Below are 23,678 nucleotides of genomic sequence, written 5' to 3' on the forward strand. Positions count from 1 at the left end.
AATGAGGAACATGAAGGAACGATTGAAAAAAATTGCTAACCAGAAAATGACAGTACAAAAGCAAACCATTCTGAGTAATCTCTGCATGCCCATATTACTTTTTTTGATAGGAAGTAAACTTACTGTGTGCTTCTCATTATTCATCTTAAATTTAATCCTTGAGAATTCAATGGGTAAACATTGTGTTCTTAATCTATCTGATTGCACATTGTTAGAGACTGATGTGAAAATCATCTACACAATGGACTACTTAAGGTCAGCATGTTACACTGTAACAAAACAGTGTTCTTGGTAAATTTAGTGCTGTGACATTTAACTAATTTTCACATCATACTTTTCCACATAGTTAAACACAAAGTAAAAAAAATATGGTATTTTGCAACCTTAATATAAGAGTCTAGAATCAGTGGTTCTCAACCAGTGGGCCATGGTGGGTCACACTAACATCATGTTCCCAGGTAGGTCTTTAAAAATGTTAAATAAAATACTTTAAATTAGATCAATAGAGCTGCCTTTGACTTGAAAATATTACTGTCTTTGCCATGAGTGGACCATGGCATGTTAGGCCAGAGCCAGTCTAGATCAATGTGATAGCATAACATTAACATTATGTTCTATTCAATAATTTGATTTTTATAACACATACAAACAGTCGAAGATCCTCCAGGGATCATTTTCCTTTACTTAGAAGGTTCTGCAGTCATTTTGTCAGGAATAGAATTCATGTCTGTTCATCTAGATATGTTTCATTAATGAATGCATTTATGTTTCTGGCTACAAAGTAAAGGCATGGCATTTAACTCAGTAGACATTTTCTACAGAATAAATACTGTTGACTACAACAATTGCAAGGTTCAAATTGTTGCAAATGACATTAATATTACTTGCAAAAGTACCATAATATTACCACACTGTACACTTACAAATATTCAATAATATTTTACTGCTACAAAAATGTCAAAAAATTCCCACAAGTCATTGAAATGAACTGATGATGATCTTTAAAAGAGCAATGTAAAGTCGATATGCCAAATGATCTCCTTCTGCTACATACAGATTCATTGACATTTTTCTGGTTGTTGTTGAACAAATGATGAAAAACTGTTTAGTGAACTCTGAGCACATATTTCACTAATAATGTAAACAACATGTACATAACAATGAAAATAACATGCTGCCACAAGTAAAAATTTCAGGGCATATTGTGAAATGTATAAGACAAAAACTTACTGTAGTATCTTTATGATAACAATGATGGAAGTTCAGTTCCATGTTGAATAGAATTTCAGGATTACTTACAGACAAGAGAAATACAAGAATAGCAGATGGTGGAATCCTGAGCAAACAAAGAGAAGCTGGAAGGATCAGCAGGTCAGACAGCATCTAGAGAGAAGAATGGAAGGTCACTGTTTTGGATCAGAACATTTTTTCAAGAATGTAAGGCAGCCTAAAGGCACTGTTCATGGGTCAGTTTGACTCCATCTGAATCTGAGGCCTTCCTCATCAAATTTTAATGCTGACCTTTCTCACTTGGACCAAGGCAATGCAGTCTGGTTTTGGACTCGTGGTCTTGGACATGGACAGTTAGGTCTTCTACTAATTCTTAATTTCTAGTCTCCTTTGAGTTGCTTAGAGACTCATCTCGCTCGACCATGTTTCTGATTCCCTCCATAGCCTGCATCACCATCTAATCACAGCCCAGAGCTCCCAAGCAAACGACAATCACAAACAGCAGCCCCAAACCCTGTCCCCAAAAGCCCAACCTGACTTCTGGTTTTCTGGTCCTGATAACCCACTCTCTGTTGCCATCTCAACATCATCCATGGCAACCCATGACACATGACCGTGCAGCAACGGACAGTGGGACCTCGTGCATAAGATGAGTTGGTTGACAACAGTTCCCCATCTTAACCCACTATTCTCAGCCAAGAACAAGTTCTAGTCCAAAGTTTTTTTTTAATGATTTTATGATTAGGAATTGACTAAAAGAAAAAAATCTTTAGGAGGTACAAATGCAGATCTTTTCTCTTTTACTATCAACTGTCTTTAGAATTTTTCAATAAGTTCTATTATCTTCCCAACAAGGATCTGAATCAAATTCTTCACAAACTTCAAGAGAAAGACATAACTTTCATAATATCATGAGAAAAGACGTGCTGGCATTGGAGAGGGTTCAGAGAAGGTACACTAGAATGATAGCAGGAATGAAAGAGTTAGTGTACGAGGAACAATTGTTGGCTCTTGGACTTTACTTGTTCAAATAGAGAAGGATGAGTGAGGCATTTCCGAAAGCTGAAGGGCCTGGACAGAGTAGATGTGGGAAGGATGTTTCCCATGGTAGGGGATTCTAGGACAAGACAGCATAGTTTCAGGATAAAAGGGTAGCAGTTTAAAACAGAGAAGTGTAAAAATGTCTTCAGTCAGGGGATCATGAGTCTCTGGAACTTGTTGCCCCAGGCGGCTGTGGTAGCGAGATTGATGGGTGTATATAAGGCAGAGATTGACAGGTATTTGATTAGTCAGTAACAGGAAAAAAAGCCGGGGAGTGGAGTTGAGTTGGTGGATGGATCAGCTTATGATTAGAATGGTGGAGCAGATTTGATGGGCCTATATCTTGTGATCATATTTGGATGATAATCTCACAGATGTTAATAGGGCACTAATTATATATTTTATCTATCATTTGGTACCCGAGAAACTTTCATTTCTCTTCTCAATTTATTTCAGGTTCCAACCGAGAATAGGCCAAAGACCTGGTACAATTCAATGTTTAAATGTTATCACAGCATACCGAAGGCAGGTAAATAACCTTTCATTATCCTCATGCTTACATATATCATGCAAATAAACACCTTATTTGAAAATGCCTTATTTAAAAATGTAACTGCATTTATGGTAATAAAGCATAAACAAATAGAAATCATCATTATAAAAATCCCCATCAGCCTAATTCCAATCACTTCTCACTACTACCTTCAGGCGAAGCTTGATGTCCAGCACCTCTAGGTTTTCCTTCCAACAGCTATCAAACTTTTGAACTTGCCTGTACTACCCTAACCATAAACTGCTCTGGAACCACTAAAAGTGAAAGATTACTTGTTTTCTTGCACTAACTGCAGCTCTATATATGTAATTTCCAACCTTTCATGTTTATTACTTATTTTTCTGTCATCCACTGCAGCCCATGACACATGACCGTGCAGCAATGGATAGTGGGACCTCGTGCATATGATGAGTTGGTTGACCACAGTTCCCCATCTTAACCCACTCTTCTCAGCCAAGAACAAGTTCTAGTCCAAAGTTTTTTATACTTCAGGTCGAGTAGCCCTTAGCCAAACTGTATGGAACCTGCCTTTGCATAACGCAATGATTCTTTCTTTCATTGATTTTCTCTCAGGTCTGATTCTGACCTTGAAGCTCTTAAGGTTCCCAAGATATAATCAGGAGCATGGGAACAATGGTAGGCAGTTTGGCTCCTTGAATCCTTCTCCCAGATTTGCTTTCTGACCTCCTCCTCCTTTCTGAGATTTAAAATTAGTTTCATCAATTGCATTTGCAGAAGAATGTTCAGGATTTCTATCACCCACGGCAGGTAGAAGTCATTGCTCGCTTCATTCCAAAAAGATCTAATCACTAAACTTTTTCTACATCCTATTACTTCTGAAAGATTCTCCTTGAAATATACTGTACTCCTTTTAGTATTTGATAAACTACCCCTTATACTTCTAAATTCCAGAAAATACTATCCAAGCTTGTAATTGTTCCCTGTGGATTCTTCAAGGTCATAAAAAGTCATTCCAAAAGTGTGCTGCACCAAGCTGCTCACTGCATATGGTCTAACCAAGACTTTATAGCCTGATGTTTTCCTGTCTCCAGATCATAAAGACTCGTGCTCAATTTACCTTCATATTATTTTCTATACGTGATATTTCAATTGCCTGCATGCACGGGCTGCTAAATCTCTTTGGACCTCAGCTGTTTCTACATTTTCACCATTCTGATTCATTTGTTCCATTCGTTTTAGGTTCAATATGAACAATTCCACATGTTTCTATATTGCTGACCATACTTGTGTCATTTTAAATGACATTAACAGGCAATTTCCTGACTACTGCTTTAATTAACCTCTTCATAGCATTGGGACATATTATATGCCCTACATTTTTTTATAAATCCATGCTGAATTTCTCTGAATGACCCAAATTTTCAGAATAATCAGGCACTCTATCCTTAATAGAAGACACAAGTAAATTCCTGTGAAAGAATGTTAAGCGAACCGATAAATAATTCTGTAGTTTCCTCCTCCTTTTATTTAGTAAAGGACACCACCAATTTTCCATATGATGGAACACTTCTAAAGTCAAGAGAATGATGGTGCAGGATTTTACAATATCCTCATCCATTTCCTTTCAAACTCTGAAATAATAACCTACTGCTCCTGGCATATTAGTGCATTACATCATTTATTAATATTACATTGCCTGCTATCAGCCAGTAAGGCAGCTGGGCTTGTCTCTTAGCCCCTGAACTGGGATGAGGGAACATTGGAAGTAGCCCTAGTTCTGATTATTCTTAAAAGAGCTTCTTAATAAGAGTTTTTAGAAAATAATCTATTGGGATATTTCACAAAATGAATAACCAAAATAGTGGGAAATTTAAAGTTAATATTTTATTGCTCTAATATGACTTTTTTTCCATTACTCTTTCAATTATTTTCATTCTTCTATCAGCCATGATTGATAAGTTTAGGAACACCGAAGTATGATGCCAGTTGTGGTGGGAATATGTGCTCTGATCACTTATTTGAAGGGTCACACGTTCATGTTATCAATACAGATTGTTTTGCTCATATCTCAAGGAGGCATAAAGTATTATAGAGGATAAAAAGCAACCACTTTTATTGTGATAAATAAATAAACCAGAAATATATTGTTTCTATTCAAAATTACTTAAATTTCAATATTTTTATGGAGCCTTATTTCCAAGATTACTACAATTTAATTTGAGCTACCTCTATGCACAGGCATAGCATTTACAAAATATCCATACCTTGATTCATGGCTGAGTAAGGAAAGTGCTTTTTTTCATTTCTCCCCACCCCACCCCATTCTGGTGACTCAAATTACATTTTAGCAAAGCTGTGAAAAGCCTGAAATTATGCATCCAAAGATGAGATAATTGCACAGTGTTGTTTGCAAATTGTTACCTCAAGAAAGATAGCTGCAATTTTCCATTTGATCTGGAAATTAATAGTTGAGGTATAAAGGAAAGTTTTTCATCTGGTGCTTGTTCAGAAAAAAAAAATGTAGTATTAAGTAATGTAAATCCAATGCTGTTTAAAAGACACAGAACTATTCAGTACTGCTGACTCACCCCATCTGTTCAAAGAAGCAATTCAGTCATAGTGTCTGGAACTTGGTGTGGTTTAAATACGTCATGCTTAGAGCCTGGCTAACAAAAAGATAATGACTAGAATTTCCCAGCTCAACAGTTTTCATTGCCATTGGCATTTGGGTAAAAGCTAAAAGCTGTACTCAAAAACACTCCTTGTTTGCATTTCCTTTCTTGTTTTTGAAAATGTGGCCATGAAATTGCCTGAACTATTCAATCTGTTAAAGCCTTGTCTTGGTTGTTATTTCTTAATTAACTACATTTGAAATATGAGGTTTTGAAGTGCTATTCATTTTAGTAACTCCTATCAGAGTTATTCATTTTTATGTATTGGAAGTTTCCTGGAGGACAAGGGGTATTTATTGGTGTAGTGCTACTGTAGATATACTGTTGACCAGTTACATCATAGAGAAAACTCAGGCTTGCTTGGATGTCATCCTGAATCCCTAGCTATAAAGTAATAGCTGAGATGAAATATAGTACACTAAAATGATACAACATGGGGACCCCAAGCTCGTTTCATCCTGGTCTGCAGGAGAATGATTTACACATGCACACAACATTAAGCAAGTAAACAGCACTGTGCACAGGCCATTGTGATGTTATGCACGTTAACCACGCGTAAGCTCAGGAGTCATCTGTGGGACAGGAACTCTTCCGCACATCGCTGTGCCCTGGGTGGAGCTTTTAAATGGGAAGTTATGCTGGAACTAACAGAGCAATTTAAGAAGGTCAAATTTGATAGTGGAGCAGAAATGCAACTCTCCAACATTTGAGGGATATAATGTCAGCATCCATAAAATGTTAAAAAATTGAGACTGAATAACTTCTCCAGTAATTTTACAATAATCTTGAACTCTTACAAATACCTAGGTGAATCTTTTTCTTTCTATCATGTGCTAGTTTTCTAGTGGAAGCCTACACTGATTTATTGAAATGTATCAATTTAATTTTACATAATTGACAACAGTTCTGTGTTATACACTAGCTGGTGTCAATGCAGCAAACCTCTGGCCTCTGTGCACGGCTATATCACATGAACTGAAGTCATATTCATGATAGATTATTTTTATTGCACATTAGAAAGTGCTGATCACATTTCACAATTAATCTTTTTGCTTTGGTTCAATCATGCAGTGTGTAAACATCAAATGCTATGCCACTGAAAGTCTAAGCCAATACTTGTGCAAATCCTACATTTACCTATACATCACACAGGTTTTTACGATGTATTTCAGGATGAATTATGCAGCACAGATGAACTTCCAAATTAGAAAAAGTTAAGCCCTTACACTTGCTTTACCTTTGAATAAGATAATGGCTGACCTGATTGTAACTTCACCTCTGCTTTTTCATCTACTCACATTTTATATCATGGACAATATAAAAGGATTTTATTCCAATAAGTCTGTTTTTGTTATTAAAATATTTTTGATAATTCTTTGCAGTTTCCATATTCCATACATCTTTGTGGAATAAAGAAATAATATTTGGAAATTTTTACAAAATAGAGGTATATTAATGATTTTTTTTTGTTTTACAGATCTGTATGGATTGTCTTCGGATATTGATGCTAACAAGATCAAGTGAGTGTCTAATCAAATAAACCAGGCCTCTGCTAGCTCTTCCACAGCTAATATATTAAGATCGCCGTTAACTGAATCATTGTCTTACAATTCAACCATAAAAGACATAATCAAATGGTCATTTTTTTATAAATCAGGATCACTCTCACAAATTCTGATAATAAAAAGCAGGACAGTAAATACTCAATTGCTGTGTCTACAGCTGAAATCTTTGGATGCCAAAAGAGACCAAAGTGATTTCAATCCCACATTAGCCAACCCTTTTAATAGCATTGGTTGGAATTCCCAAAATCCCACCCCTTCTACTAATTGTCAGTTTACAAGGCCCTGTGGAAATATTGTCTAATTCACTGGCAACAAAAGAAACCTTCTTTTGACCACAGTCAATCCAAAAGGGTAGGTTTTATACACTCTTTATTAAATAGCACATTGGATAAGGGAGTTTTAAATATTACAAACTGGTTGGGCTATTTCATAGAATTTAATCCACCTGTTTGACTAAATAAATGTGGCCCCTCCATTTCACATATATCAAAGCTTTGTACCATAATGGTGTGGAGATAGGGTGATAACATTTACTGTTGAATCCAAGTTTCAAAGATAGGTATATCTTATTAAATTGTACCTGAAATCTCAAAGAAAACATCCACTGGGGAATGGTCCAATTAATTTGAAACGGCTTTGTTCTATTTCTTAAAGGTGTAGAGAAAGAAGGATACTTTAAATGTTTTTTCTACATATCCTGTTGTCCATTTATGTAGATCCTTCTAGATATTTGTGATTTAATTTTGCTGCAGGATAAACATATTTGGTCAATGATGTTGGCATATTTAAATATGATTGTTTTCCCCATTCTGTGGAAAATATTTTGAGATTTCTTATGAACAAAACCAAAGCAATTCCTCATTAGCTCCTTTATCTCATTTAATGCAGTTAATAAATAATGTTAGTTGATCTTAGCCTTTAAGTTTCCACTTCCTGATTCAGCAATATATCTACATGTTTAGACCCTGATGTGCTGATGTTTTATCCCTTCCATGATCTTTTTTTGTGGTATAAATGTATGCAAGTTTAGATTGGAGCAGCAAGTTGGGATGACTCACTTCCTCTTTGACAAATTCAAGTGTCAGCAAACTCTTAGTTATGGAACAATAAGCCTCTTTACAGATGGGAGACGTAATGCTGAACAAAATTTCATCTGTTGTACGTGCTGTCTCATGTAGAAAGCTGGCTTTGCCAGGATGTGAAAGGGTAAACAGTCAGAACTTTGGCTGAGGAAGACCTTTCCTGCACTGCTGAATATGGGAGTTAAGTTTATGATTAATTCTTCTTCAAAAAAACTATATTTAATGGATTTAAAATGCTTCACTAATGTTGTCAGTGAAAACTTGATCATGCACAATGTCATTTATTTTTAAAAACATTTCTATAAAAGACTTTATTTGAACAAAGCATATATTATGCTGTCAATGTCAGATTTAGTTTGCTTCAGTTCAAATGGACAAAGGTAGAAAATTGACTTTTATTCTCAAGTCAACAGCACAGATGAGAATATTTATTCTTGATGAATGGAGAAGTAAAGAAGGGAACAGGCTGGAGATACAAATAGGTGCAAGAGTCAGAAAAGATTACAGGCTAGAAGATCTGAGGAACCGTAGTACTGTTCAAGTGGCATTGTATGGATTCATGTGTCCATTTATGGAGCTATGTCCCCAGCAGCAAGCCATTAAGCACGATATGTTAGTGAAGCCAAATGCCCTTATAATTGGGGGAATTAGGCTTGTATTTTGAAGTAGTTTTAATCCTTGGAAATTCTGGAGTTTTGGCTATCTAGTTTGCTTTAGGAAAAACTGAGTTTAATGCAGAAAAGTGGTGTGGGCAACACTGGTCCAAACAATCAGCTAGTGTGCTGTCCAATAGGTGTGATGTTTCTTTTATAAAGTAACTTGGGTTCTTTTAAAACAAGTATACTTTATTAGCTAAAGAACTCACACCATATGGAGGCATCCATCTTGAATATACACCTCTTGAGCATTTCATTTTTCTTTAGTGAACAGTATTCATCAAACATCTCGATAATTTTGTTGAATTGCCTTGGACCTCTGCCTCGGCAAAAACAAATAAGTTGAAAACCTCTAGTGCTTGAGGTCCTGTCACCATAAGTACCAGTACAATCTTCCATGTATCAGGTTTTCTATCAAGTCCAATGGCTTACAGGTACAGCATGAATCTTTTTTTGAACAACCTCCACTCGTGGTCAACCTTTTCAGTGTCAGGAGTTTTTACACTCTCGCTATTTTCTGCTGCTATCGACTGATTCTCATTCCGCACACTCCTGGTGTTTCTTCCACTCCTGGTACCATGTGATGTTTCTTTTATTACAATAAAGAAACTTGGGTTCTTTTAAAACAACCATGCTTTATTAGCTGAAGAACTCGCTCAGGACCTTGTGGAAGCATCCATCTTGAATCTTGAATCTAGCCAAGTTGCAACTACTGGGCAGGAGTATCACTTATCACTCTAACACTACAATAGGAACATTATGAATTGTAAATGGGACGGAGCTTCTGGTTGATTTAAGCATCCTTCACGGCTCCTTACTAAGTAAAATTAAGAATGGCTGTATAGGGTACTGTCTGAAAGCATTTTTAAATTACAAATTACATTTCAGATATGAAAATGGAAACTGAGAAACAAACATTAATGTTATTTGAATATTTTTCATCAGCACCAACATTTCGCCTCCATTTGGCATAAATGATACCTCCAGCTATCATATTGAATCAGGGAATGCCATTTGTTTATGTGCCTGGAAAGTCATCTGTTTCAAATTATTGGCCACCCACTAAGTACTGTGACACTTGTGTGTACATGCTTCTCTACCCTGCAGCTTAAAATATGTGGATTAAAGCAGATGCAAGGGAGAAATCAGGATGTTAGTCTTGAAAATATTGGATACATGATAGTAAATACTGAGGTTTCATGTAGCAAAGGGTATTTGGAAATTTGAATATAGTGCAACATCTACATAAAATGATGAGATAGAACAAATAAAATAAAGTGCTTCTATTGGTTAGTAGGAGAACCAATTTATTTTGATTGCAAAATATTACCTGGAAACTTTCAATTATCTAAAGATGCTATTTTTTTCCCCAAACTATTAAAATTTTGTATTTGAACAGTTAATGCAGAAGATGGTATAAAACATGAAAGTTTGCAGACACCATGATTGAAGTAAAAACACTATGCTGGAGAAACTCGGCAGGTCAGACAGTGTACTTAATATAGCAAAGATAAGGATACCTAGATAAAGGGCTCAAGCCCAAAATGTTGGATATGTATCTTTATCTTTGCTATATAAAGTACTCTGTCTGACCCACTGAGCTTCTCCAGTATTGTGTTTTTATGCATAAATATTAAGATATCAGAGAAGATGAATGAAACTAAGCAAAAACAAATATATGAATGCATAATTTAAAAAAAACAAATTATTATGATCTAAAATTACTGGATCAATATTAATAGAGCTCAAAATAGAATGAAGATTTGTCATTCTTCTTACACTGCCACTTTGCCTACAGTCACCACTGCAGGATGTCAAGTTGCCAACTTGCTTCAGGAGGTGTCCCACTCTTAACATGCCAAAATATATGTAACATCTAGTTCTCTATCAGGCTTGGTCAGAGGGTAAAGTGTATATTCTCCCAATCCTTCAGTTTTTGAGTAAATTGCACATAGTTACTCAATGCATTTTGACTTTTGCTGTTCTCGGGCATATCATGGGATATGAAACCATCCCTCCCCATCCTCTCCCCAACAACCACTTCACCTTTCCCACCTTCTGTCCAGTATCCTATCACCTTGTGGCCCCTCTTCTTCCTCCCCTACTCTTTTCTTCATGTTTGATATTTCTCCTGCTCATATTAGCCTCAATAAAGGGTCTTAACCTGAAATACTGACTGACCATTTTTCTCCATGGATCTTTTGAGATCCTCCAGCTGCTCATTGTTTGCTCAGAGTACATCAATGTCCATTTCAATCCATTTGAAGTACTATACATGATAAACCAATGTGGAGGTCAACAAAATGTAATGCTAAATTGACAGATTATTTAATTTTAAATTTAGACATTCAGCACATTAACAGGGTCTTTCAGCCCATGAGCCCATGCCACCCAGTTGCCCCACAACCCCTGGGGCATTTTGAATGGTGGGAGGAAACCGGCGCTCCCGGGGAAAACCCATGTGGATATGGGGAGAATATACAAACTCCTTACAGGCAGCATGGGATTTGAACCCTGGTCTCAATCGTTGGCATTGTAATAGCATTGTGCTAACCGCAATGCTAATTATATGGCATAATGTTATATATTTACCAAATACTTTCATTAATGCCAATGTTCTTTTCCTGCATCATCTCTAGAAAGTGGTGAATTATACTAGAATGTAGTTCCACAGATACTCTCAACTGTCCATTACTTTGCCAATTCATCATGTTTAAAATCAAAGACTTGTAGCAGAGCAGTTTCTCTATCTAACTCTGACATAAACTCCATCTTACACACATATCCATGTAAACACACTTTCCAATAATAAACTGAAATGAGTCACTCTGCTCCGAAAATTGAAAGCTGATTCAATCCTTTCTTTACTCAGGCTTGTCTGTATCCAGGATCAGTATCAGTGAAGTGACCCAAAAAAAAAGTCCTCATTGTATATTTCTATGTTGATGGTAAAGATTGATACCACTACTGTATGGAAGAGGACATTTTCCTATATGTTTTTTTAGTCTAAGTGAATTTAAAATGCCACTTCAAGGAAGAATGTGAATATTTTAAAAGGAGTAAAGTATGTCAGGGATCAGTATTGTCAAAAACAGCTTTCATAAATCTAAACAAAATACATCAGGGATATATCAGGGATATTATTTGTTCAATAATTTACACATATGTGGCCAGTACGTTGTATTTCACACCAATTCTGAAACTGTCTACCTAATTACCTATCCATCTCATTTGAGACTTCATTCTACAGCTGAATATTGCTCCTCATTCCTTTTCCTGTGGAATTCTTTCATGTTTTAATCACCAACAGGCTCAAGAGTTCAAATACTTTCAAGGCTGACTACCCACTCTTCACTTTTTATAAATTTTGGCTTATCAAAATATTGCAGATTGTATCTAATTATGACCAACTCACAATGATTTCATACTTGCTACCCAACATTGGCCTGCTGATTTCTCCAAACACCTCCCAAATATTCTTAATCTCATGTATAAACATCCCCACGAGTTTGACCTGTAAAATCCTACAAATGCCTCTCCACAGATCTCTGGATTCTTTCAATTCTGCCTTTTTGTTCTTGCTGCACCTTCTTTGTCCCAGTAATAACGTCTGTAATTTATCCTGCTCTGAGTCCATAATATGGAATTAACTTCCTAAATTTATTCTTCCACCCATCAATTCTTAAAACTCACAGAAATTACATGATAATTATGTTCTACGATGGTTAGGCAGTCCATGCTGCCAAATTGCCTATATGTTGATTGCGAATACTGTAAACTCTAAGTAATCATTTAGCAATTTAAATTGTAACTGAAAAACAGTGCAAACGTATAGAATGCAAAATAATTTCATTGGAATGCATCTGTTGACAAGTGTTCAATACAATTTTGGATTTAAAAAATGCAATGTGCTTGGTTTAATTTGATTATCCTGAAGCACACAATATATCCATTGTAGGTTCCAATTGTGTCTTAAATGAGTCCAGGACTTTGCCTCTAGCAGTAGATTTATGTCCATTGCAATCATTAATCATCGTCTGTGTGAAAATTTCCTGACTTTCTGAAGTTACTTTTTATTAATTTCAATCTATATCATCAATTGTATTTCAAATAATATTAAATATTTACCTTGTTAATTTGCTGCAAGATCTGGTCAAACAACTTTCTGTGCCCAATAATATTCCTCATGTATCATCTTCTTGGCACAATCCTTGATTTTAACATCCATCCAATAGGGGAAAATGGGTTGGATGAAGGGATAAATCCCAAGATTATGTAACTTAATCCCATTCCTGTCTGTCAATGTACTTGTATCAAAAACATTTATGCATCAAATCAGGCATGTTTTACAAAGTTTGAGGTCAATCAAACTTTAAACTAGGCTTTTGCCTGATACACAAAGGGAACACACTGCACATAAAAAGCCACATCTATAAACATAACTAGCACTGAGGCTTGCATACTTTCTCCCTTCTGCAGAGATCCATGCTGTTTGCTGGCTTGCACCCAATGTGAAGGAAAAAGCTGACAGGTCTGATAAGTTTTATAACTTTGGCTTTGTTTAAGTTTTATGCAAGACAGAAGAAACAGGCTTGACCCTAAATTTAACTCACTTGATTTTAAAAGGAATCCTTTGGGCTATGCGGGCTTAATTGTTGCCTGATCCCTCAAGCTCCTTATCCGCTTTCCAAATGTTAGCAGCCATTAAGCAGATTTCTTCTTCGTGCTCCACTAGTCCCTCCTCCAGAATAGTGATGCCATACCTCAGATGCCCCTTACAACCCATTTCACGATAAATTAAAACCTGAACCTCTCAAGTTTGTGTGAATTTCAATTGGATCCCACATCTTGATTCATTCCCCTCCTCATCAATTCCCTGATCAGAACAATGACCTGTTTAGGCTAATTCTCCACCAGCCCAAGTTGCACCCCATATTGGATTTTTTTCAGCAATCTCTCCCCTCCAAATCATAAACTGCCATTTTCCTTTCACCTTTTACCCCTGTCCCCATTGTACAGCTACCTTGACACCATTCCCACATTTAATAATATGGCTACCTTGGCACCATTCCCACATATAATAAGTTATATCTGCTGTTAGAGCCTTTACAATGATTTATCAAGATGCAATCAGCCTTCCCATTACCACACTGGCTGAGATCCCTTATTTTGAATCTTCCACATCCTTCCTGTTTCCCCATAAATTCCTCAGTATTCGTATCTTCAGTGCAAGAATGTCTAATTTGTGTCACACAGGGTGTAGTATGTGACCTTTGAACAGACAAGGCCAGCATGTAAATTAATCACAAATGCTTCTGACTTCAGTTCAATTGTTTTGTTGACATAATTTAACATTCTTTTCACTTTGTTGATTGGTATTCCACAAATTTTTTTTTAGCACATTTAGCATGAAGTCTCAAAAGATTTATTTTTATTTAATCCTTGTCTTCTTTAATTTATGTTATGTTTCTGAGCCCTGAGGCATACATCTCAATGATTTCATGTGTAACCTGCTGACCTCACTGGTATAACTTGTTGATTTCTCCCTTTCAGTCTTGACTGATTTCTCCCTTTCAGTCATACTTACAACTAAAGCTTTGAGTTTGACCAGGTGGACTGTGTCACTTATGGGCGAATTAGAGCTGACTGTCAGTGAGTTGAAAACTTGGAAATGCTAAGAAAGAAGAATTTAATTTAAATTATTTTCATCTGCCTTTTACCTAAAAGCTGGCTGATTAAAGACCAGCAAGATCTCAGATGGGTAAGACATGGTCCTATCATGAGACAATCATTTCAGTGGGGAGGTAAAGAGAATACAGGAAACACAGAAGTTAAAAAGGATGTCAGAAGGATATACAGTATATCATGAGGAGGTAAAAACACAATACTGGAGAAACTCTAGGTCAAATAGTGTTCTTTATGTAGCAAAGATAAAGATACAGAACCAATGTTTCAGTCTTGAGCCCTTCATCAAGGTATGACAAATCTCCTTGATGAAGGGCTCAAGCCTGAAAAGTTGGTTGTGTATCTTTATCACTGTTGAATTTCTCCAGCATTGTGTTTATCACTTCAATCACGGTGTCTTTCAAGTTTTAGTCATATTATGAGGGGGCTTGTAGATTGCAGAAGGAAAGACATGGTGGAGCTGATGAGTTGTGGTGATAATATTAGGTATTGCAGACTGGTTTGGCTAACCGGGATGAGGTGGTCTGGAAATTGCAGAGCGGAAACAGATCGTGTAAGGTTTTCCCAAATGACAAGGCAATGACATGAGCTTCTCCTGATCCATGTATCATTCACAAGACACCGAGCAGCTGGATCTGACAGCTCTTCTCAGCCTCCTGTATTCTGAGCCTTGAGCACTTTGACCCACTTTCAATATATTTAAATGGCTGCCAAGTCTTATTGAAAGCGGCCCTGCTAACTTTCTTAAATCTCTCTCTGTGGATTATTTGGATGCAAAACTGCCATGGCAAAACGCAGAGAAAACTTGTTTTTGTGAAGAGATTAAATTTCAGCTTTTACAGTTCAACTTCTTGTGCCCCACTTTATCGGCAGGCAAGGGACAAATGGGATACATTTTTACTTTTCATAAGAAGGACCACAGAATGTCTTCAGAAATCATAGTTACAAGGTTTCAGGGTTCAGATTTCAGAGTTAAAGAGGTTGCTTAGGAGTATGTTTTTTTTAAATGATCCACATTAGCCATAATTCTTATTTTCCACTTATTTTTACCCCAGTATTTTCCACCGAGACTCTGTTGTTTGAATCTGTTTATACCCTTTGTAAGCTTGTGTTCTGTAATACCTGCTTCAAATCTCCTGCCCTCCATTTCTCTCGCTCCAACTTGTGCCCAATAAATCTCTCATATTGGTGATGATTCTTCCCTTGTGCCTTTACTGCAGCCTGTCACGTAATGCCATTCAGGGATTTATTTTCACTCTTTCCAGACTCTATTTAAATTTTATTTCCAATTTATTCTGTTGAAAAACATGTTGCTCACCTTCAGGTATGGTTCAATTTCCATCTTTGATGGTATTTCCCTCTTTCTGAGTGTTTTATTACCTTGTACTATTGAAGCATCTTTTAATTGTCATGTTTCATTCACCACTGAACTTGTCTTTTCTCCTTGTATATTTACCATAGATCTATTAGGTGTCAAAGATGGACCATATATTTATCATATTTGCTAACTGAACTGTACTCTTTACACATGCCAGCTTTAATATAACAAGCAAAATTTTATTTCTAATCAAGCTGCTGGCTTGGCAGCCATACATTGCCCATGTATTGCTACAAATAAGGTTTTTTAAAAAAATAATTTAGACAGACTGCAGAGTAACGGGCCATTTTGGCCCATGACTCTGTACCACCTAATTACACACAATTAACCAACAACCCCCAATGCACTTTGAGCAGTGACAGGAATACGGAGCACCTGGGAAAACCCTACACAGATACGGGGATAACGTTCAAACTCCTTACAGACAGCTGGGGATTCAACCCCAGTCCCAATGGATGGGAAACAACAAAGTTTCTTATTTTTAATTGTTTCATAACAATGAGTGATACTTTGTAATATTTGAATTCAGGATAAGATTAGATTAGATTTACATTTCATATTTATTGTCAGAGTACATATCGAACAACACATATAACCCTGAGGTTCTTTATTCCTGCAGGCCAGGCAGAATTATCACTTATTGGTAGTGCAAAAAAAAACTGTACACAATGTACACATGTAAACTTCCTGTGGATATCCTGTCCTGGGCTGTGTCCCCTACCTTTTGCAGGGCTTTATGCTCAAAGGTATTGGTGTCCCCATGCCAGACCAGTCAGTCAGCACATTTTCTAACACACATCTGTAGAAATAAATATGCCATACCAAACCTCTGCAAACTCCTGAGGAAGTAGAGGTGCTGATGTGCTTTCTTCATAATGCCATTAATGTGTGGGCTCCAGGAAAGATTCTCTGATGTGGTGACTCCAAAGAACTTAAATTCGCTCACCCTCTCCACCTCTGATCACTCAAAGATCACTGGATCATACATATCTGGTTTTCCCTTCCTGAACTCAACAATCAGCTCCTTGCTTTTGGTCACATTGAGTGTGAGATTATTGTTGGTGCACCATTTAGCCAAGTTTTCAAAGTCTCTCTCCTGTAGGTTGACTCATTGTTTCTTTTTATACAACCCCCTACCTTGGTATCATCACCAAATTTATAGATGCTGTTGATTAAAGTAATCTATCATTCATTATCCATATGGAACAAATATTCTGATTTTAATCCAACACTTGACATTTTTAACATCTATTTCTAAAACTATTGTAACATTGCTTTCACTTTATCTCCACAGATCACTCATGACACCGGAAGCAGCAACCAATCAGTTGACCATCATAGACCATGTACAACACAATGACTCAGGCACAAATCCAGACCAACACTCAGAAATTAAACATGACTCATCTAATCTAATTTCTGTAGATGTTGAAAATGGTAAAATAAAAATAAACATCAATGATACAACTGCAAAATCCATGCTCTGCCAAAACAATCATTCTTGGGGATTTACTTGATTCAACTGCCAGCCTTTATCCAGTGCTCTCCATAATGTTTGGGACAAAGGCACTTTTTTTTTCTTTATTTGCCCCTGTGCACCACAGTTTTAAATTTGTAATCAAACAATTCACATGTGATTTAAGTGCACATTCCAGATTTTATTCAATGCTATTTGTATACATTTTTGGTTTGACAATGTAGAAATTACAGCACTTTTTATGCATAGTTCCCCCATTTCAAGGAACCATGATGTTTGGGACATCTTGTTTCACGTGTTTATGATTACTCAGGTATGTTTAATTGCTTCATTCAAAATGTTTTGTCCCAAACATTATGGAGGGCACTGTATATTGGTGGATTGAGGTTGACAGATAAAATATTGAATAATATTTAGAAAGTGATTGTTTTGTAATAAGAAGAGTAACATGATTGCATGGAAGTTAGTGTGGCTACCTCATAGCTCCAGGGACATGAGTTTAATCCTGACCTCAGATGGTGTCTGTGAGAAGTCTACATGTTCTCCCGCTGATCATGTGGGCTTCCACTGCGTGCTTTTGTTCCTACAAGATTTCCAAGGCCTGAGAGAGAGAATGAGTTGCAACGAAATAAGACTGGGTAAGTGACTGCTGGAATTTCTCAGCTAAGATCTGGCATGAATCCAATTGGCTGAATGTTCTCTTTCATGTTAAAATTAGCAAGAAGTTAAATAGTGCTTAAGCCAAAACATTTATGCATCAACTCAAGCATGGTTTATGAAGTTTAGGGTCAATAAATAAAGTCTAGTAAAATTAATTGGTGCCCAGATTTCAATAACAGGCTAATAGTGAATTGCCTGTCTGTGAGACAATCATTTTTACTTTAGTTTAGACATATAACATGGTCTATGATCCCGTGCCGCCCAATTACACTCAATTAACCTACAACCCCAGTACATTTGAATAGTGGGAGGAAACCACAGCACTGGAGGAAAACCACGCAGACATGGAGAGAACGTACAAACTTACAGACAGCGCCGGATTCAAACCCCCAGTCGCTGGCACTGTAACATTGCACTATCCACAATGATAACAGTGTCACCCATATTGATGCCATATTGATGCCGTATTGTTCTGTTCTATTACATAAGAACATAATAAATAAATAAGAAAAAGGAGTAGCAGTAGGTCATTCCATCCATCACTAATGTGAAATAAATCTTCTATTCCTCATTTCCCCTAAACTTACTTTCTACAAATCCAAAAGGCCAATTTTGCTGGCCCAAGCTGACCTTGAGTTGGGTAGAAAGGTCCTGAGCAACAACTTGCCTCAAACAAAATAATTGGTTAACACAGATATCCAGAATAAGTGCCGCTTATAGAGTTGGAAGGCATGCACAGGGGCATAACTTCACCCTAGTTTTGACATTCTTAGAAGCTGAAAACTTTCTTGCGGTTCTGAATATCCTTGGCATTGATATAAAGTCTCAAAATCTATTTTAAAATTAAATAAGTCAAGTCAAGTCACCTTTATTTGTTGTTCATACCATGCATTGCATGGTAAAGGTGAGCTAGCATTTCTCCAGGAGCATAGATAAGATTTACATAAATAGAAATTAAAATATTACAGCATATACAATCTATGTATGTGCTGGGAATTCAGGAGCCTGATGGCTCAGGGGAAGTGCTACGGTACCTCTACCAGATGGCAGAAGGGAGAAAAGTTTACATGAGAGGTGTGTGAAGTCCTTCAAAATGTTTAATGCCTTCCACATGCATTGTATGTTGTCGATGTCTGTTATGGTAGGAAGAGAGCTCCCAATGATCTTTTCCGTTGACTTTACTATCCTCTGCAGGGTTTTACGGCTTCCAAACCAGACAGTGATGCAATTGCACAGGTTGCTCTCAATACATCCTCTGTAGAATATAGTGAGGATGGAGGGAGGGAGATTAACTTTCCTCAGCCTTTGCAGGAAGTGGAGGTGCTCCTGGGCTTTCTTGGCCATGGAGCTATGGCTCTGTGGCTATGGTTTCACCGTTATCTTTGAGATTGCCAAACTACATTGAGCTTGACTGATTTATTTACTTCAGAACAATATATAAATCCACTTATGATTATGGAGAGCTTTCAACTAGTTTAATACATTTGGATAATTAAACAGGACTTTGAAATCATTTGACAGGTATTTCATTCCAAAGTCCTGCTTTAAGGTTTTCAATTCCCTTGGGAAACAAGATCCAAGTTACCATTTATTACTTGCTGTCCTGAAATATAACATTTAAACACCCAAGATGGAGATTTCAACAAATTCAAAACATTTATTTATGATTAAAAGTATACTTTTTGACATCTGAGAGTTGAAATGCAATTTTACTCTCAACCTGCAGTTAAATTTTCAGTTCTGAATCTTGAATTTAAGGAAAAATAACAAAGAAAAGAGATTTAATGCATAGCAAATGTTGTTCATGTCCACATGGTAAAAATGAACAAATTAGCTCAATATCTTCACTGACAATTTAATTGAATAAGTTGATGCAGAAAATTTGGAGGTTTGCTCCACAAGACGTGCCTTTTTTTGCTTCACAAGATGTGTAATCCAGTTGAGTTTTCTGGAATGCAATGAAAATCATAGTGTTTGCTCCATTTACATTTAATTGTTTTGAACTGGAATACTTCAATCAATCCAAGCGTCACCCAGATGGAAATCATCAAAATCATTGCAAGACAGGGATTTTCTTTTAAATTAAGTGTTTTGAAATAACTGGAAGGATTACATTTTCTTTAATTTTTATTGATTTCAGTGAAAAAAATAGACAAGAAAATCTGTGGTTGTCCTTCTCAAAGCAGCATTAATTTAAAGAGCATTAATAGATCATGATACCATGAACCATAGGAAAAGATATGGGCCTTCCCCCCATTCAAACATGAGATGATCCATTTTCTCACTCAGCCTCACTGTCTGGCCTTCTCCCCATAGCCTTAGATGCCCTAGCTAATCAAGAACCTATCAATCTCTGAAAGACATGTCCTTCACAATCGCCCATGTCAAGAAATTCCAATGCTATGGCTAAGGAAATTCCTCTTCACAATCGCCCATGTCAAGAAATTCCAACACTATGGCTAAGGAAATTCCTCTGCATTTCTGCACTAAGTGGATGCCCTTCAATCCTGAAGTTGTGTCCTTTTGTCCTAGGCTCTCCCACCATGGGAAACAAACTTACAACATTTACATTGCCCATGCCTGCCAACATTCAAAATGTTTCAATGAAATTCCTCCCAAGTTCCAATGAGTACAGGCAAAGTGTCATCAAACGCTCCTCATGTGATAAACCTTTTATTCCCAGAATCATTCTTGTGAACCTACTCTGCATCATCTCCAATGTCAGCACATTTCTTCTGAAATAAGGAGCCTAAAACTGCTCCCCTAATACTCCGAGAAGTCTCGCCAGTTCCCTCTAAATCCTCAGCATCACATCCCTGCTCTTATATCCTATTCTTCTTGAAATGAATGCCAGCATTGCATTTGCCATCTTCACCACCAACTCAACCTACAAGTTTACTTTCAGGGTATCCTACACGAGGACTTCCAGGGCCCTTTTCATCTGAGTATTTTCAAATTTCTCTCCATTTAGAAAATGGTCTGTCCATTTATTTCTTCCATCAAAGTGCTTGACCGTACATTTCGCGACATTGTGCTTCATTTGCCAATTCTCTGCTCTTTCTTCTAATGTAAGTCCTTCTGCAGTTTGGGTTGATTAAAAAAAAATGTTCCCATGTGCCTTAACATTTTCATAAGTCTCTCAAGTAATATCTTATCAATGTCTTTAGGGAAGTCTATTGACACCACATTCAGTGCAATACTCTTGACTATTGGTTTACATTTCTTCAAAGTGTGTTTAATTTATTTTCAATATCCATGGTATAGTTTTATGTCATTTATCTCTACATATTTTACATCTCCATACATGATATTTTGTTCAAGAAAAAAATTAAATTGCCATTGTACCAACAATGGAATCTAACTACCAATTATTTCTAGAGTGTGTTCGAGCTCCCCTTTAAAAGACTGGAAAATGTATTTGCCATTTACCAGTTCTTTGGCACTATTTTGAAATAAATGGTCTTGATGTCATTTTAAATGTATGTTCTCGCAATCTTATTCAGCAGGCATCTAATAATTAGAAACCAGTAGCCACTAAATTTGTAATTTAACTGTATAAAATTAGTAATAAATCTCAATTTCACTTTTTAAAGATTTTTTTGTTTAATATATTGAGTGATAGCCATTGTACGGCTCCTCTTTTGCAGAAGCATTTCAAATGTGTTGTTTAAATAACAAATGTGGAAAATCCACACTGAGAACAGGAAGAATAGCTTCCTGTGGAACAGAGTTTTCAGTTAAGTGGGGCTGTTCTTCAATGGCACAAAGGACCCAACAGTTAACAAAAAGTGCAACTAGTCCAGAGCAGGGAGCAGGTTTCACTTGAGGCTGAGTGATTTATGGATAGAGGATTTCTGGAAATTAACTGGTCCTTCAAGCCATTAGTCCACTGGGAATAATAACTTGTATCATTTGGATTTGTAATTGTTAACTGCCAGAAGCCTAGTTTTACAATATTTGTTGCATTTTGCTTGAAAGAAGAATATATATAAACCAAGATATTCTGAAGAATCCATGAAACTCTCCTTAGTATTTCTTTTATTTATCCAGAATACCACCCCCAATAGGTATATCCAAGATTTGATGCCTGGTCTGTTGCTATAAATTCACAGTAGAATTGCTACAAGTGATGTTATATTTTATTTAGTAAGTTAGTGTGTCTACTTTTTATTATCCTTCTGTAATCCTTGCAATGGAACATTCTATTAATCATCAATGATTTGTTACCTAAACATCAAAGGACAACTGACAGCTGAGAAAACATACGCAACTAAGAAATTGATGCCTTTGGCAGGGGAGGGAAAGGAAGTACATTGAGTCGATAAAATTGTCAAGAAGGTAAACATCAAAAGAAACCTGTCTCCAGCAAAAAAAGAGTTATTTTGCCTTCCAGTTGTTAACATGATCAATGGAATGGTGCAAAATTGCGCTCATCTTTTCATTCACTTTAGTAATGTAAAATCCTGGACACAGTCAAGAAATTGGTGTAATGTTGGAAAATGGTGGAAATGGACACCAAGTTATCATCCAGATTTGCCCAAGTTGGGCCTTAAATAAAGCAGGTTACTTTGGGCACATATTGGTTTTTAGTTGGAGTACTGGAAAAATTGGCTTTCTGTCTTTCTCCGTAGTTTTCTCCCTTTTCCCTCTTGAGTAAGTCTTGGGACAAAGTAGTAAATCAGAATAGGAGAATCTACTCTAACAAACTCACATCACTCTGCTTCTTCCTGTCTTTAGATTACTATGTTTTGAATATAACATTTCACACTTCTGTAAATGACTCCAACTGTTTCCTCAAGAAATATCAAAAAACTAAGAAAAGCATATATTCCACAACTGAAGACTGGCAATATGGTCAGAGATCACCTGTATCTAGCAAGTGATCCTTAACAACTCTTAATTTCTTTCCCAAAATTCAAGTACAAAATTATCTTCAAGATTTCCAAGACATTTTGTTCCTGTTTAACAACTAATAATAACAACATATTTATTGTCATATGCATTGTACAAAGTTTGTTTATTAAAAGCTAGGTTCCTGTCAAAATCTTGAATTAATTTTGGTTCAGGGCTCATCAGTGATACTTCCTCTATTTGCTGATATCTAACCAGAAAACAAGACCAAAATTCCAAATACGATGTATTTAATTATTAATATTTCCAATCATTAAAACAGAATTTGACTTATGGTAGCAAAATCAAACAAGGATTGATTTCTCATTTTTACTGTGGTATTCTTTCTTTATCCAGATGCCAATCTGAGCTGTCAAGGGAAGATATCTGATCCAAAACAGCAATTGAAAATGGTAACAAAATACCTAGCATTAGCCTTTGTATTTTGTATATTGCTTGCAGCTGATACACTTTGAGCCGATTACTATTTCTCATGGATTCTGCAAAAGGCATTGTGCAAAATTAGTTTGGTCCGTGTCTAGATTTCAAAGAAGAGATAATTCCCCAGCAATCCTCAAATCACAGTGTTTGCAGCAAGAATCAGTGCATGGGAAACAGGGTGTTAGTTTGTAACTTTCTATCTGAAGGAACCCAGTGAACTGTGTGAAGTTGTGTTAAATTTAATAATAAGCTAAATATTTTATTGGGCATCAGTTGACAGGCATACATTCCTGAAAAATGAAATGTTTGCTTTTAGGTAGTATTTGGATAATTAATGATTTTAGATCATGGCTCCATCAGACCTCTGCTTTGTGTAAACCAGGTAAA

The 23,678-nt window shown here is 36.4% G+C and overlaps 1 protein-coding gene across 1 annotated transcript in view; it reads left to right on the forward strand.

Moving 5' to 3' along the window:
• Nucleotides 1-2,430: 2,430 nt before the first annotated feature.
• The window catches only part of LOC138743523 (sorbin and SH3 domain-containing protein 2-like), a 49,778-nt gene continuing 28,530 nt past the window's right edge, over nucleotides 2,431-23,678 (forward strand). Inside the window, exons 1-6 of the mRNA XM_069899016.1 lie at nucleotides 2,431-2,507; nucleotides 2,728-2,800; nucleotides 6,935-6,977; nucleotides 13,240-13,291; nucleotides 17,118-17,260; nucleotides 23,208-23,263. Of these exons, the coding sequence (XP_069755117.1) occupies nucleotides 2,431-2,507; nucleotides 2,728-2,800; nucleotides 6,935-6,977; nucleotides 13,240-13,291; nucleotides 17,118-17,260; nucleotides 23,208-23,263 (444 nt within the window). The remainder of the gene's footprint in view (nucleotides 2,508-2,727; nucleotides 2,801-6,934; nucleotides 6,978-13,239; nucleotides 13,292-17,117; nucleotides 17,261-23,207; nucleotides 23,264-23,678) is intronic.

Source organism: Narcine bancroftii, chromosome 9 (assembly GCF_036971445.1).
Source record: "Narcine bancroftii isolate sNarBan1 chromosome 9, sNarBan1.hap1, whole genome shotgun sequence".
In the NCBI taxonomy this organism is placed as follows: domain Eukaryota; kingdom Metazoa; phylum Chordata; class Chondrichthyes; order Torpediniformes; family Narcinidae; genus Narcine; species Narcine bancroftii.